Source organism: Drosophila nasuta, chromosome X (assembly GCF_023558535.2).
Source record: "Drosophila nasuta strain 15112-1781.00 chromosome X, ASM2355853v1, whole genome shotgun sequence".
NCBI lineage: Eukaryota > Metazoa > Arthropoda > Insecta > Diptera > Drosophilidae > Drosophila > Drosophila nasuta.
In genome coordinates, this window is record NC_083459.1 from 16,079,109 (window position 1) to 16,096,788 (window position 17,680).

Sequence of the window (17,680 nt, forward strand, 5' to 3'; positions counted from 1 at the left end):
ACATTGCATACTTTTAGGTGCTTGGCTCTACAGCATTCCATTATTGAGCAACTCCTTAAAGTATGTATAACTTGCATAGTTGTTGTTGTTGTGTATGGCGAAAATCAATTAGAAATTCGTAGCATACTTTCGGGTGCTTCTAGATAAACTATTTGCCAGCGTAAGTTGTAATAAATGTCACATCACTTTTGACTGTCCGAAGTGATGTGTGCTTAACACTTAGCGCCATCATAAAGTGCCATTCGTTGGGGAAGGCCAAAAGAATAATGCTAAAAACATTGCACAACACAGACATAAAATGCGCCAATAAGTGCGCAGCTTGTGCCAGATTTGCTTTTAAAAAGCGCACAGGGATTGAAATTGGCTGCCAGGCCAAAGCTCCTCTCTTGGCTATTCCTTGCTATTCCTTTCCCAATGACCCATTCCCAATTCCCAGCAACAGTCCCAACACATATATATAGTATATAGTGTACTTTGCACAGTCACAGCGCACTTACAAATGCGCTTTTAACTTAAATGACAGTCTTAGGGAGTGGAGGGAAAGGAAAGCGCAAAGAGCTCAAGAAGCTCGGTGAGTTCGAGGCAAAACTCAACTGCAAAATATACGCACTGCAATTTTTTATTTTGGCTGTCCGTCGTCCACTCCACCCCCGCCCGTCTTGTAGTACAACAATTTGATGTAAATATTGTATTAGTTGGGGGGGCCAAAGTGTTGAGTAAATTTATTGGCAGCACATAAATCGCTTTCCCATTCCCCATTCCCCATTTCAAATACCATTTGCCTTTAGCTTTGCTTTTGTCTGCTGCCATTTGGATAAAGTGGGGATGTAGATGTGGATGTGGATGTGTTGTGTGGCTGCTTTTTAAATAAAAAATTAGCTCTGCTTTAGGTAAATTTATGTTGCCAGCCAACACAAATAGTCCCCAGTTAACAGCAATGCTCCATTTTAGCTTATAATAATGCGCTTAAGTTGAAGTTTAAGTCGTGCTTAGTTTGATGTTCGTTATGCCGTACTTAAATGTAAGCGAATTATAAATTTATTATAATTTTATTATAGTCAAATAGTTGTGCAGTGGAAAAAAGGTTGCAAACATTGCAAAACTGTTGCTTGACTGTTATTTCACTAGCATCGCAAATGTTGCTAGTTTTCTCTCGTTAAAAGCTACTTTGACTATAATTTTCTAAACAACTCATTAATGACATTACTACTACTAATATTGTTGATGTTGTTAATACTTTTCGACTGCAGCTAATGTTCAAATCTTCTTTACTTGTAATGACTTCTTTCTCTTCATCAACAAACAAACATAAGTATGTTAAGACGGAATGCTTTAAAACTTGTTGCCACAATTTGTGTGCTCTCTCTTTAATAAATGGCAACAGTTGGAATGCTTTATTACACGCACTCCCTGCAGTTATTTGTTTTGGATTATTTGCTTAAAAATACTGCTTTTATTTTGTATTTCATTCTTTGTTATTCTATATGAATTTTTTTTTTACTTTATTGAAAGCATCATAAAATACTAACGGTCTGCTGTTATTGCCTGTTGTTTGGGGAATACATTTTCCATTTTTGCATAGTTGGCTTGGCGTGTGGTGTGCGTGTGTGTGTGTGTGTGTGTGTGTGTGTGTGTAATCCAAATGGACTGCCAAAAATGTAAATTCAAATTCGAATTTCAAATCCAAAGCCAAATCCCATAAATGTAATATTTAAATCCTGACCTGTCTTCAAACTACTTTGAAATGCGTTTCCCCTCTCCGCCCCAAATGCAGTAAAAGCTATTCTAGTTGTTGTTGTTGTTGTTGTATGCTGCTGTGCCAATTTTAATTAACAAACAACATGGCAGGCTCATGTTGCGTTGCGTTGCGTTTTGCTTTTGCTCTTACTTTCAGTTTCCAGTTGTTTTTCTCTCTTTTTATTTGTGGATGCAATGGGATGCAATGCAGTCAACAGACACCTAAAACCAAGCAAAGGACATCGCGAAAGCAGCAAAATATTTCAATATGGGCCGTGGATAAGACGTTTCTGCTGACAGCCTCAGTCACTCGCTCTTCTTCTTTTGCTTTTTCTTTGCTGCGTTTCGTTTCCGTTTCCGCTTTTGTTTTTTGTGTTCGCTTCACTTTGCTTTTGCAGTATTTTAGTTGGCATTTTCATCTGCTTTTTGATGTGCGAACAGCACAACAGGCTTTTCCCCTCTCCCCACTCTTCATTCGCACTGCATTTGCATTTCCCAACTGGATTAGAGTTGAACATTTAATTACAAAATACTCATGTGCTCTCAAGCGTAATTTGCAATGCAAGTTCGCTTGTTGGCTCTCAATAATTATTTTACCATTTCGTCGACAAAAAAAAAAACAAGTAAGAAAGCTACAGTCGAGTGTACTCGACTGTGAGATACCCGCTACCCATTTTGAATAAAAGCAATATATTTTGCGGTATATTTCTCAAAATATACCAAATATACTACTAAAAACCAAAAAAAAATATACCAAATGGTATATTTGGTATATCGATATAGTACCGCATTCAAAATATACCATAGACAGCACAATATACCAGACTGTCGGCCAAAGCAAATTAGACCCCTAGTAAGTAGGCGTTTTTGCCCATACAAAAGTATTTCTTTAATAACTTCGACAATTTTTATCTGATCGCAACCAAATTTTTAGGAATCATAACTACTATAGTAATTATTATATATACCAAAATTCGTAACTCTAGCTTTAAAATTACGCTTGTTATTCGATTTTTTTTATTTGCGGGGGCGGAAGGGGGCGTGGCAAAAATTTGAAACAAACTTGATCTGCGTGCAAACATAACAAATGTTGTCGAAAAAAAATTATAGCTCTATCTCTTATAGTCTCTGAGATCTAGGTGTTCATACGGACAGACGGACGGACACACAGACGGACAGACACACAGACGGACAGACGGACATGGCTAGATCGTCTCGGCTGTTGAAGCTGATCAAGAATATATATACTTTATAGGGTCGGAGATGCCTCCTTCTGCCTGTTACATACATTTCCTGCCGGCACAAAGTTATAATACCCTTCTACCCTATGGGTAGCGGGTATAAAAACGTAGCTTAACTCTATTCGAACCCTCAGCAAGCATACTAGAATACCCTGTAATTTTTAAAATTTAAATAAATAGTTTATTTAAATACAACTCATAATATAAATTATCTCGCAATTCAAGTCAAAAATTAATAGCGTACGCAACAGTCGAGCTCAACATAGCCAAAATATACTCAACACGTATTTGCTTTCAACTAGACTTGTTTTCATTGTATTTTCCTTTTTTTTTTATGCATTTTAGGGGCGTTGTTTTTGTTATTTGTGCAATGCAATTAATTAGAAGTGCAACAATTTTGTATTATTTAAGCGCATACATGAAATTAAGGCTGAGCTTAACCCATAAAAACGCCTTTCGAACAATGCAAAACAATTTTTGTTGTTTCCTCATATTCTTACAAACAATAATACAAAAAAAAAGAAAAAACAACAAACAACAAAAACTAATAAATCCAAATCAATTATTAAGCTGCATTTAAATATCATAAATAAATGATTTAATTAAATATATAATCAATATTTCATACAAAATGTTTTCTATAATGCGATTATGTGCATCGTGACACGTAAAGAATATTCAATTCTTTTATTCAAGTTGACAAAATGTTCAGCAATCTTTTACTACTTTTCAACATTTGGATCGAACTTTCGTATAACCAATTGATACATTGACGTTCTCATTTCTTTCAATGACAGCTGCAAATTCGGCATGTGTTTACAATGTAAAGCGGCTAAAACTCGTTTCAGTGTTTGCTCAAGTGTAAGATCAGAAATTAGGCCTTTACTCGACTAATAATCAAATACGAGTAGGAATAAAAAGATGCTCCATGTAGACACCAGACTAATAAAATATTTGTTTTAGAGACGATACAAAATGTGCTCATATCTGTGTCTTCTTCAAAATTGACAAACGTGTAGAATTTTTGTGTCTTTGTTCTAAAACTGTTATTGATCATATTTTGATCCCATTTAATCTGAAGCGATGACAAGGCTAAAGTTTGGATGGCAACAAACTCGGAACACTGAACTTATGCTTTACTCTAGTTGAAGATCTTTTCTGGAATACAGCAAAAATTTCAATTATTCAATTGTACATTATAAAATAACAGATAATCTGAACATAGTTTAAGCATCTTGAGTAAATACTCAATTCAATTTGGGTTATAAAGATGATGATGATAATGATGATGATGATGATGACTTAATTTAACCTGATCTCTAATACGAAACGCTCTCGAGGCTAAAGTTTTTTTTAACTTTATTTTTCTAAACTTTATTTATTGGTCCTGTAATTAAATAAATTACTATATATATTTTAAAAAGGCGAATTAATCTGCTCAGAATCTACCTATTGAATTGCATCTTAACTCTTTTTAATTGGGAACATTCTTAAGGCTAAACTTTCTCTGGCAACAAATAATAGGTTTGTTCTATACTTTTTGCAGCAAATAAATAAAATAATATATTTCATAAAGCCAACTTGTATGAACATTATTAAGCATTATTTAGTCAGCAATAGTCTAAAGTTTCCTTGGCTATATTGTTGTGCCAGTATAAGCTACAATTTAAAAGCACTCAGATATTGTATATTATTGCATTTTATAATGAGAACTTATCTAAGCATAATTGACTTGGACAATTAGATTGTTTTTTCTATCAATGCCAAGTACTTAGGGCTAATTAAAGTTTATGATGGCAAAGACATATGTATGTTAAACCAAAAAAATTCTGTTTTCCTTTCTTCGCTTTTATCAAATATTGCGATAGATGTGTTTACGCCTACGCCTACGCCTGAGACGAGACGGCGACGGCGACTGCGACGTCAACAGCGACTGCGACTGCGACTGCGATGGCAACGCAGCAAGCGTAAATTGGGAGCTGTTGAGTGCAGGTTGGAAATAGTTGCCACAAGTCAAACGTCGAACGCTGATCGGTGAACGTCGCACATTCTCGTTGACACACACTCTCTCCCTCCTCCCAACACCTTCTCCTCCTTCTCCTCCCCCCCTACCACCCACCCAACAGAGCAGTATGTTGGGCAAACACACGCGACTTTTTAAGATACTTTTCGTGATCATTTTCATCAAGGTGTTCATATTGTTAGTGCTCCTTTGTGTCAACAGCTCCGATATACACCGCGTTAGTCGCGGTCGTACCTCAAAATTTATCAATGATTTACTCATTGACAGACGTCAAGGTAGAGTATTTTAGTTAATTAATTATTTAGTTGTTATTAATTTCCGCTTTAATAGAACCCAACTTGGAGGAGCGACTGAAGCTCATACGCGAAGAGATGCCATCGTTTCCACTCGAGGAGTTGCTGCGACGTCCTCGGAGCGTAATGCCAAATCAATGCGGTGAGGCGCCCGATTTCATGAACATCGTATATCACAATGAATACTGGCAAGAGCTGCACATTCAGAATACGTCATTCTATTTCTTTGGCGCCTACTACGATGATCGCAAGACTGTTCCGAAGACGCCATTGGTCCGTCTGCTGACGATGATCAATCTGTATGGCTCCGAGGGTGAAGTCGATTATCCGATCGTCTATTGCCAGCTGTGGTACAAGAATCAAGTGGAGCCACTGATCGTCGAGGCCATCGATCACAAAATCGTTTGGATCTGGGGCGGTGCATCGCGTCGCTTCTACCCGACGCTCATCAGCTGTCCGCTGCCAAAGCCGAAGGGCGGCAAAGCCGAGGTGCCTGAAATGGTGTCGCTGGTGGCCGATCGTTGCGATCGTGCCAAGAATCTGTTGCGCGTGGTACACGAATTGCCGGAGCCATCGGAAGTGCAACAGAGGAAATCGGCTCGTCGATTTATGGTCTGTGTCAAGGCAATGGATTTCCCATACACGGATATGTCGTGGCGCATCATCGAGTGGCTGGAAGTGCTGCGTATGCTGGGCGTCGATAAGGTTGTGTTCTATGACGCACAAATGCATCCGAATATGACGCGTGTGATCAACGATTATAAGACGAATGAGCCGCACTTTGTCGAGCTGCGTCCGATGTCCTTGGGCCGCGGTGAACCGCATTCGCCTCGACACTTTCATCACTATGCCATGAGCGCGGACGGTTTCAATCGCATACTGAACGAGATGATACCCTACAACGATTGCTTCTACCGCAACATGTACAAGTACGATTACGTGGGTATCTTTGACATCGATGAGGTGATCATGCCGCTGCACAATGTCACCAATTGGAATGATTTGATTGAGCTCGGCTACCGTGTGCCCGACTACGAACGTGACTCAAAGGGTTGCTCGGATTGGGCCAGTTTCTGCTTTCGCAATGCCTACTTCCCGCGTTATCCCGATCGACCGAAGGTCTTCAAGCAGCTGCCCAGCTATTACTATATGCTGCAGCACGTGGAACGCACGGCTGAGCATTGTGATCGCTACTCGGCGGCCAAGTGTTTGCATTCCACCAAATATGCCGTGGGACTGCACAATCATTTTCCGCTGTACCGTGCCAAGACGGGGGAATGTGAACCGAAATCGATTCCAATTGAGTACGCGCAGTTGCAGCATTATCGCGAGCCCGATAATAAGACACGTCTGATTAATCCGGTGACCGATGACAATATCTGGCGTTTCCAGCCGCAGTTGCAGCAACGCGTCTATGCCAAATACGAGAAACTTGGCTTTCTGCCCAACATCACTCAAATGCAGGAGGCCGAGGAGCAACGCATTCTCGACGATGAGCAAAAGCTGCGTGAAGCAATATCCCTAACCTAAGCTAGTAGAAAGTTATCTCTCAGCTCTCTCGTTCTTGTCAGGTCTATCGTGCAAGGGCGTTTTTTATCTTTAGAAATTGTTTTTTTTTTTTAGATAGGTTTTTATCATTAGAAGACATTTACTAATTAACTATCTGACAGTTTTTTTGTTGTTGTTCAGTTATCTCATAGATAATAAAACTTTGCTGATGAAATGTTTAACAACACCTAAAGCTAAGTCCATAATAATAATTGAAACGACTTTTTTTTTGGTTTGTTTACTTAGCTTATTTAAATACAGATTTCAAAACAAGGCCAATAAAGTATGTTTCTACCTCAGAAAGAAAAAAAAAGAAAAGCCCAACCATAATTTTGTCCATTGTAATTCAGGTGTAAGAAAACATACTCGTATAAAATAACAATTAGAATATTTGGTTCGTGTTCCAAAAAAAGAAAAATATGTATTTACATAGTTGGAGCTGAAATCATTGTCACCTCGGTGGCCTTTTATTTTATGCAGACACGTTTGTTACCATTCAATAACGAGTTAAGTAAATATTCTGCTTAATTGACATTGACGTAGCTTCTTTCTGTGTGTGTCAAGACGAAATCATGTGGTCTACACAGTCATGGTTGAAATCAACAGAAAACCAGAAAACCAGAAAACACCTTCGAAAGTTTTAAGCTAGAAGCATAGAAGTCGAGTTGCTGGATTTTGTTGTTCAAGAGATGGGAGATTAAAAATACGCCTTAAGGTATGCAACAGACACCAGAAAAGCAAACACAACTAAACGGCAAACGAGAGCTGTCTTCGTCTTAGTCTTGGCTGTGTGTGTGTGTGTGTGAGTCTCTGTGTGTGTGTGTGTGTGTGTCTGGGTTGTTGTTTGTTTGTGCCCCAAAAGTGCGCACACAAAAACGCACCTGAGCGCAAATGAATGATGATGTTATGCAGTCGCTGTTTCTTGTCGATGCTCTTACCCGGTCTGGCAACCACAGCCCACACGAACAGTGGAACAAAATGTGATTTTAAGAGGGTAAAATTAAAATAAAGAAACTTTTATTGACATATTAAGTAATAATTAAGTAACATTCCCTAATGAGATGCCAGAATAACATGACTACAAATTAATTTATGAAAATCAACACAATTTATTCGCATATAAAATCTGCAATGCAATGATTCTTAATTAAAATTATTCGCTTTTAAATCAATAGAAATTTAGTTATACGCTAACCTAAATTTTCTTGGCTAGAATATAAAATTTCAATTATTTTATTTCACTTTCATTCAATAAATATAATTTGATTGGACAAAATTCCATATTTTTATTAAATAAATATTAAATATTAAAATAATATATTTTTTTGCGATTTAAAACTTAAAGCTAAGTAAATTTGGGTATATAGTACTCGTACTTCAACCTTACTTCTCCTTTTCATTAGAACAAAAATTAATAGATTTTGTTTCGTCATAAACATATTATTTACATGGGAATGAAAGGTTACTCATTGCAATAATTCTCTAACTAATGTATACTCCAACTTTCTACGATAAATACCAGATAAAATTTGGTATTTAATTGACATATAAAATTTAATTTAATTTAAATAAAAGTATAACATTACAATATAGCCTAATTCTATATTTTATTAGTTATACAACAAAAATAAACTGTTTTCTTGAATATAAAATTAATTTTATTTTTAAATTTATTAACTTATTAGATATACAAAATAATAGTTAAAAGTAATTAAGATAAATTGCAAGCTGAATATTGTATGTAATTCTAAATCTTGTTAGTTATACAATATTATAATTTTGCTGTAGTATTTTTAAATTTATGCCACTGTAGCATTCATTGTTGTTTTTGCTGCCTGTTGGGCGCATCTCGCATGCTTCTGCTGCTGTTGCTTGTTGCATAGTTTTTTGGCTCATATGTTGCAACCTTTCGCTTAAGCAAATTGCCAGCATATGTATGTGTATGTGTGTGTGTGTGTGTGCTGATGAGTTTGCTGCCTTCTGCCTTTACTCCTGTGCCTTGCACTTGCGGCCAGTAAAAGGCGCTGAGTTATTGTGCTCGTCGTGAGGCAGCAACAGCGACGGCAACGCCATCCCAAAATGGCAACGTGCAACACGGGGAGTTGCTCCATTTCTTCTCTTTAGATGTGCTAGCGTGTGTGTGTGTTTGTGTTTGTGTGTGTGGTGTATCTTTCGCTGTGTGTTGCATTTTTACTTAAAATGCTTTTAACCAAAACATTAAGCAGCTGGTGTCACATTACATCACAATGTAGACTAGCTCCAGTTATATAGTTGTTACAAGCCACAACAACAGCAACATACGCAGCACAACATTAGTGGCAAAGGCAGAGAGAGAGAGAAAGGGTGAGTGTAAGAGAGACTGCATCATGAGGCAGGGCAACAGCAACAAATTTATGGCTTAAATAAGCTTTGCAGGCAAGAAACTCGCTTCGATGGCAAATACTTCACTAGAACTTCGCTGGCAAACTTTTATTTCAAGATTATCTAATGCTAAACAGAATTTATGCATTTGTCTTGGATCGTGTTGCGAACTAAGCTCCATCTGCCAAATCGAAACCAACTGAAACAGACAAGTTGTGTGTAATTAATTTTGAAGATATTGCTTTAAATTACTGAAAAATAAGTTTAAAAATAGTACAATTTTTACTATTTTTGAAAGAATTATTAAATTAGAAAAAAGTGATAAATTACAAGTACGAAAGCTACAATATAGTGTGCTTGACTGAAAGATACTCACTACTCATTATACCCACTACCCATAGGGTAGAAGGGTATTATAAATTTGTGTCGGCAGGAAATGTATGTAACAGGTAGAACTAGGCATCTCCGACCCTATAAAGTATATATATTCTTGATCAGCATCCACAGCCGAGGCGATCTAGCCATGTCCGTCTGTCCGTCTGTGTGTCTGTCCGTATGTCCGTCCGTCCGTATGAAACACTGGATCTCAGAGACTATAAGAGATAGAGCTATAATTTTTTTTCGACAGCATTTTTTATGTTTGCACGCAGATCAAGTTTGTTTCAACTTTTTGCCACGCCCACTTCCGCCCCGCAAATCAAAAAAAAATCGAATAACAAGCGTAATTTTCAAGCTAGAGTTGCGAAGTTGGTATATACAGTAATTACTGTAGTAGTAATGATTCCTGAAAATTTGGTTGCGATCAGATAAAAATTGTGGAAGTTATTAAAGAAATACTTTTGTATGGACAAAAAGCCTACTTATTAGGGGTCTTAGTTGCTTTAGCTGACAATCTGGTATATTGTGCCGTCTATGGTATATTTTGAATGCGGTACTATATCGATATACCAAATATACCATTTGGGTATTTTTAGTATTTTTATAGTATATTCGGTATATTTTGAAAAAAAAAATACCGCAAAATATATTTCTTTTATTCAAAATGGGTAGCGGGTATCATACAGTCGAGTACACTCGACTGTAACTTTCTTACTTGTTTTTAAAACAATACAGTAAAGTATTAATTTGAAAATATACCAAATTAGTATAGCACAAGTATATTAAATATACGCCAAATGATATATTTGGTATATTGAAATAGCACTACATTCAAAATCTATCATACATAGACTGTTAAATATACCAGATTGTCAGGTAATATAGTCTATACCAAAAAAGCTTCAAAATTAAGAGACGAAAGTGGGCGTGACAAAAATATGAAATAAAATATTAATTACCTACATTATACACTATTTGTTGCATTATTTACAAATGGTTTCTCATCGAGTCCTAACTATTTCTTTAGGCCACCGAACTGAAAATGCTTTGACCTGTTGCAAAGTAATTAATTTAGTTTTCAAGTTTCGTCTTGAATAAATAATACTTTGAGGCTTTTGGCCAACGCATTTTAGTTTGCACTGTGTCAATCAATTCGTTTCGATTATAAAATGTTTTTGCGTTGATTTGTCAATTCAGTTTTGTCAAATTGTTGACGTTGATTTTCATTGTATTGCTATTTGGTTTTTAGCCTTAATTTGACTTTTATTACGTTGTATTTCAATGTGCAGTTGGTTTGATGTGCACTGTTGATGTTGTTACTTGGTAATCAGGCGAAATATGCAAATGTTTGGCCTGATGGCAATCAATTGAGCATTATGCTTTAATTGCACAAACATTTTCTTTAACGAGCATATATATTTTAATTGCTCAAATGAAATGCACAATTTTCGATTTAGTTTTAGTTTTAGCAGCAATTGATGACTTGCTTATACAAATGAAATTTTGCATAATAAACTAAACGGAGAAATTACCTTAAAAAAGTTTTGTTCTAATGCTTTTTGCCAGTCAGCGCACCTCAAACGCATTTGCCTTTAAATAATAGATGCAATCGCACAGAAAATTGCTCACACACATACAAGTATATACTTAAAGCTGACTCCTTTAGTATCAGCATCAACTTGAAATAGTTTTGCTCACAAATTACATGACTGTGCTTTGTCGAGGTCGCTGGTTGGCAGTGGACCCAGTCACTCCATAAATCACTTTAATACCCGTTCCACTCCAAGCACAACCTCTGTCTAAGGCCAAGGCCAATGGACACGCAAAACTGCCAAGGATGTGTTCCTTGGGAAGCTGCTGCTGCTGATGCTGCTGCTGTTGTTGGTTGGTTGGTTGGTTGGTTGGTTGATTGGTGTTTTGCCAAAATGCAGACACACAAGGAGTTGAAATTGCAAATCGGAATGTCTGGACTGATTTTGGGAGTTCACTTCGGTTGTGAGTGATTGATAGGATTTAAATAAACTGTAGCAACTCTTTTTCGCTCTCACTTCTCAAACAAATACTTAAAGCAATTTCAATTCGAGTAACGCTGAGGGATTAACCATTTGTTTTATGGCCATTACGAAATATGCAAACCAAACCCACATATAGCAGCGAGCTCTCTCAAAGCTAAACTTCAACTTGTAGCCAGATTTTGAGCTCATCTTCAGTGTGTGTGTGTGTGTGTGCGAGTATGTGTAAGTGTGTGTGCGGCACAAGGCCGATTAAGTGTGGGCCAACAGTGTGTTGTTCTGGCTGTCCAACTGCAACAGAATCGTCAGCATGATTAATTGATGAAAATCCCTTTTGCCATGCAGGATAATAAATTACAATACAGCACACACACACACACACACATATACACACACCCGCCAGACGGACGAACGAGCCAACGAACATGGACAGGTAGCATGTGCTCCAAATAGCACACACACACACACACACTCGCACTCAGTTCGTGATGTGTGCGGTGGCCCTGCATTGAATTAAACTACAGCTCTGGACGAGTACGTCGGCGACGACAAGTCCCTGGCAATCGAAAGGGAAGGGGACGAAGAAAGACATAACAACAACAACAACAACAACAACAACAATAACAACAACAACGGAGACGACGACGACACGTTGGCTGTTTCCTAAATTAGCTTAATTTCATTTAAAAGCATACCATGTTGCTGCAAACAGTCATGGCCATGCCACGCCCCCACGCAACAGCCCACAAAACTAGCAGTCAAATGGAAACAAAGCAACAACAAAAGCCAACGCTTGCCTCATTTCCTGCTACTATTATTATTTTTTATCATATTTCTTTTATTTGTACATATTTAATGCTGTGTTCTTGTTCGCTTCTCCGCTCTGTGTGAATGTTTATAATTCATTAACTTGTTAAATATATTTGCGAGCTTAATTGGGATGGGGTAAAGCTGTTGACTCAGTTCATAAAGCAGCCAAGGCAGGCAGCATAATCAGTACCAAACACACACACACACACACACACTTTGATGAGAGTCTTCTCTGCTGGACAAACTGATTGCAACAGATGAGATTTTCAAATATGGTATAATCATCATCTGGCACACCTGTGCTGACTCACAATTAGCCAAAGCATGCTAAGAACACACAAGTAGATACACATACATACATACATAAGTATATACCATATACACATATGTACATATGTATATACATAACACAGTATGAACATCCACATGCAGTTCACTTGCTGCATTTATTTTTGCCTGCTGTTGTTGCCCCTTAAGTGGGCCAACACGCGGCGTATACGCAATACACTCGCACACACACACACATACGCAGTGTATACTCAGTATACGCTTGTGGCATTTCCGTTGGCTGCTTGCTTCCGTTTTAGTTGCCCCTAAAAGTATGCTTTGAGTTCATTATATGCGCCGGCAGAGACACAGAGAGTGTTTGTGTGTGCAAGTGAGAGAGACGGAGAGAGGGAGAAAGGGTAAGTATAAGAGCAAGTATATGCATATATAATGGGTAATAAAAAAACCACCTACAAATTCAAGCCGGGCATTATTTAAACAGTTTATAACTTCCCAAAGGAAGTCTATGCCCAGTTGTTTCATTAGCTTAACCTCGCTGCAATAACAAACAAATATTTTCTTAAGGAGAGTACTTTTTATGTTACTTATTTAAGCCTGAGGCCTCAGTCACTCTGGTTTATCTCATTACAATAAGGAATTGTATGCGTTATTTAAATAAAATAAAAATAATTTTGATTTTTATCATAAAAAATGTTCCTAAAAAAACAACTCCCAAAAATATAACATATTTTAAATTAAAAATATTTAACTGACAAATATTATATATTAATAATTTATACTACACTAATTTATAAGCTTCGATCTCTTAAACAAAGTGTAAAACACTTCATAAACTATAATAAGTTAGTTCTTCCCAAAATAATATATATTTAAAATATTTAAGCTTCAAAATTGGCTGCCGATTTATAACACGAAATATTGAGTACTAAAATTATAATAATTTAATTCTTCCGAAAAAAAGTTCGCTTTAATAATACGTATTCATATTTGGTTTTATTGTTTTACATAAGATAATTGAATGTAAGTTTTCTGCTAAGTTGTGAGAACATATGTTTATTTATCAAAATTCTTCAAGGAGCCATAAATGCGTCAATCCCCGTTTATGATAACATAAAGATATTGTGCGACGCTTTTCAATTGTACTTTGCTCAAGACGCTCAAGCTTAATGCTTCTTGCTGCTTGCTTTTCTATTTCTTTCTTTCATTCATATGTAGCAATTGAGCAATAAAAGCTTATCGCTGTCATTACGTAGCAAATGTTCCGGTTATGTGTGTGAGCTTTGAACCCAAATAAAACGCTGAATATCGTTCGGCTTCTGCTTTTGTCAACCGGTTTGAGCTTTGGATCCATACATACATACAACAAGCTGACTCAAGAGATCATGCATATCACTTATGAGGCGCTAACAGACTGCTTAATTATTAGTACAATTTACGCTTGAGACTAGACTAATTAAAGCCCCGGCAACTAAGTGTTGAGGTGAAGCAATTACACTCTATGCATAGATATTAAAATGTATACTAATTAATGCGGCGACTTTTGCGCCAAATTTGGTTTTTGAATTAGAGCGAGTAAAGGTAGAAGATTAAGCATTTAAATTTAACACCTTTTATTAATATTATTTAAAATAGTAATAATAAGTAAAAACTCTTATTCGTTTATAAATTATTCAAGAAATTTGTTTTTGTCAAAAGTGAAAATTCATGCAGCAATAACTCTGTAATTTTTGTATGATTTTCTTTAAACTCCAATTACGTTTTGTATGGGGTCAACTTGCAAAATTGCTGACGCTATTTATAAAAGAATTATGAAACATCTTTTGGTATTATAAACACGCACATTGAGAGTGCTATAAAAATGAAAATATGTTATTTCAGCAATAAACAAATATTTAATTTTGCTTACAATGTGGAGCAGGTCATCCACATTAAGTGAACGCTAAACGATTCGCGGGATGCACTTGAAAATACAAATCTACGGTAGGCACTACTATAAATGAAAATTCCGCAAACGTTGCAATCGAACGCTCGAGGCCGCTGTTGACGATGTTGTTATTATTTTATACTTGCGGAGCGTTATCAATTTTTCGTCGATTTTTAGAGCATTCCGACAATGGCGACACTGTTACTAAACGGACGATCAAATACATCGATAGTGCAATAAGCGTATAAATAAACATTTAAGGCAAAAGCCCAGATAAGATTTGCCTTGTCTCGTACATGTGTATGCGAACAGCATAACTTTTCGGTGTACATTATGTATACAGAGTAGAGCAACAACTAGTATCTAACTCATACATTTGTAGAGATACTCGCGGCACGACAATTCAATTGATCGACTTCTTGCTTTAAATCATACGCCAAAAGACAAGGCAAATACTACTATGTCTGCCCTTTGCCCACATTGTTGTTGTTATTGCTGTGAAATCCATATGGGATACACTTAAATGATGTCACATCGCCAACTGACAAAGCCCCACCATGAATCCACAGCGATGTTTGCACAGTGGTTGCGAGCATCGACATTATCTCGAGTGTTCCAGCACTTGGCGACATATCTGCAAATAAAGCACTACGCTAAAAAGTGAAACTTAATCATGCACTTCAATTGATTGCGCTATCCAAACAATTCCAATTACTACATAATGCAATATGTATGATTTAATTTTGCTTATTTTACAAGCCATTTTTTTAGTCTCTATACCTCTATTTGGTAACAACTTGAAGCGAAACAATAACGCACTTAACCAATTTAATATATTAATATTATGTTTATTAGACAGTTCTTCGTATTTTTATTTACAATGTGTAAATAAACAACATTTTCATATTTATATAAGGAATTTTTATATGCAGTCATATTTCTTAAAGTTGCTAAGCATTCTTTCTTTGAATATTAAATATGTTTAACATTTAGAGCTTTAAGTCTATTTTATATACATATATTTTACAATATTCTACTTGGTGTTTGGTTAGACAAAATTATAAGGTAGGAAATTCAAACCATAATAAAACTTTCTCTTAACTAATCTTTGATACCTAGAATTTTAAATTTGCTAAACATTTTATCAAATTTATTATATATATTTTATATTGTCAATAAACAAAGCAAAGAGCATTTCAATATGCATCCATATTTCTTATAAAAATCGATTTTCGATCAGCTGATCAAGCATATAACAATCGAAATTATTATATATTATATCTGTGTGTATATATATTGACAGTTTAAAACCTTTTTTTCTGCTTTTGCTTGCCTACTTGCTCGCCGATAAGCAGTATTTGGCTTTGAACTGATAACATTGTCAATCAGCTCGGCCCCGCTTTTGCTTTAACACCAGACCAATACGCTGTGCACCACTGTGCGCCAGTGTGTAGTCTCAAGTCGCATTTGCTGACGCTCATTCGCTCATTCAATCGCCGCAACGCGCGCTGAACGAACGGGCACGGTGGCCGCAAACCACAAAAGAAATCGACAAATTGAAAATAAATATAGATAATAACCGATCGCAATTCCGATTTGATTTCGAGAGCCAAACATGAACAAATACGCTTTCTTGGCCGTCTGCCTGCTGGCAGCCCTCGGTGCCCTGCTGCTGGAGGTGCGCGCCAGCCCCGCCCCCCAAACGCCCACGTTTAGCGCCAGTCAGCTGGACAGCGTCTCCAAGCAGTTTCTTCCCGCCGAGTTTCGCCACACAAACGTGAGCTTGGGTAAGTCATGGATTGATTGATGCCAATACAAATAGCTACGATATGTGTTCTCATTTTCGCAGATGATATTAAGCGCGTGTATCGGGAAAAGTGCAAGAAGGTCACCGGCTCCGATAACTCAACGCTCTACAAGGATATCGAGAATGCTGCCGTCGATCTGGGCACCTGTTTGAGCGGTCTGGCGAACATCACAGCCGTGCAGGAGGAAATGGATGCCGCCCGTCTGGTTGGTGAGCTGGATGACGTGTTCAACAAGTACTGCAAGAAGGCGCCCGAAGCCGAGTCCTGTTTGAATGCGTTCAAAGACAAGGTAAAGCCGTGTTTGACCCGCGAGGAACAGCGTCAACAGGCCACGATGATCCGATTGGCAAAGTCCTTGTTGGGTTTCGCCTGCTCCCGTGGCGGCGATCAGTTGGTGTTGTTCATGTCCGTGCGCGGTCCCGAGTGCCTGGAGGCCAACAAGGAGGCGATCAGTCATTGTGCGAACAAATCATTCCATGGCTATATGCCCAAGGATGGCGAAATCGCCGATTTCATGAACAGCCCGGAGCTGCTCTTCTCGCCCACCCATTGCGTCGATCTGCAGAGCTTTGAGGCCTGTGTCGTCCATCACTTGGAGCAGTGCACGGACGTTACACCGGCGAACATTGTGCAGTCGATCTTCCGTTTTGTGAAGAACGAAACCGACTGCAAGGCCTGGATGGATGCCCGTGCCAATGAGCGTCCCATTCTCCTTGCCAGTGCCAACAACACAGGCGGTGGCGCCTCTGCGGTGGCCGCAACACTCACCGGCACTTTGGCCCTTACACTGGGCGCCCATTTGCTACGTAATTAGGTGAATCGACACGATCATTACACAATGTCATACTCATTCCCTTAGCTACAAAAAAAAGATAAAACGAAAAACCAAAAATGTCTAAAGTATTCCTTATGCCCATTTCGATTTTTTTTTTCATATCTATATATGTATGTATTTTTTTTTTGTTCTGCGATAAAGTAGCGATAACATATTCGACATATGTGTGAATGTATTTTTTTTTTTTTTTTTTTAGTTCTTGTATTATGTGCGGTACTTTGTAATTTAATGACTACTCTATTTATTGCTAATAATAAACAAAAACGTTTACTACTACAAAATGGTCTAAGAACATTTTCTTCCGCCTTCAGTCTTATCTTTCTGATTAACTAAGACCCAATCACTTAGTTTATATACTATATATTATCCCCACACTCACAGTAAGCAACATATCTATAGAATTGCCTCAAGAAAGGGGTCTT

At 37.4% G+C, this 17,680-nt stretch overlaps 2 protein-coding genes across 2 annotated transcripts; both read left to right on the forward strand.

Annotated features, from left to right (window-relative positions):
• Positions 1-5,006: 5,006 nt before the first annotated feature.
• On the forward strand, positions 5,007-6,897 carry LOC132795964 (uncharacterized). Its single transcript, XM_060806946.1, has 2 exons — positions 5,007-5,276; positions 5,332-6,897. Exons 1-2 carry the CDS (start codon positions 5,111-5,113, stop codon positions 6,822-6,824), a joined length of 1,659 nt encoding a protein of 552 aa, XP_060662929.1. The 5' UTR covers positions 5,007-5,110; the 3' UTR covers positions 6,825-6,897.
• A 9,195-nt stretch (positions 6,898-16,092) lies between these two features.
• LOC132796666 (27 kDa hemolymph protein) lies at positions 16,093-17,421 on the forward strand. Its single transcript, XM_060807914.1, has 2 exons — positions 16,093-16,402; positions 16,465-17,421. The coding sequence occupies exons 1-2, from the start codon at positions 16,231-16,233 to the stop codon at positions 17,235-17,237; spliced, it is 945 nt and encodes a 314-aa protein (XP_060663897.1). The 5' UTR covers positions 16,093-16,230; the 3' UTR covers positions 17,238-17,421.
• The last annotated feature ends 259 nt before the right edge of the window (positions 17,422-17,680 follow it).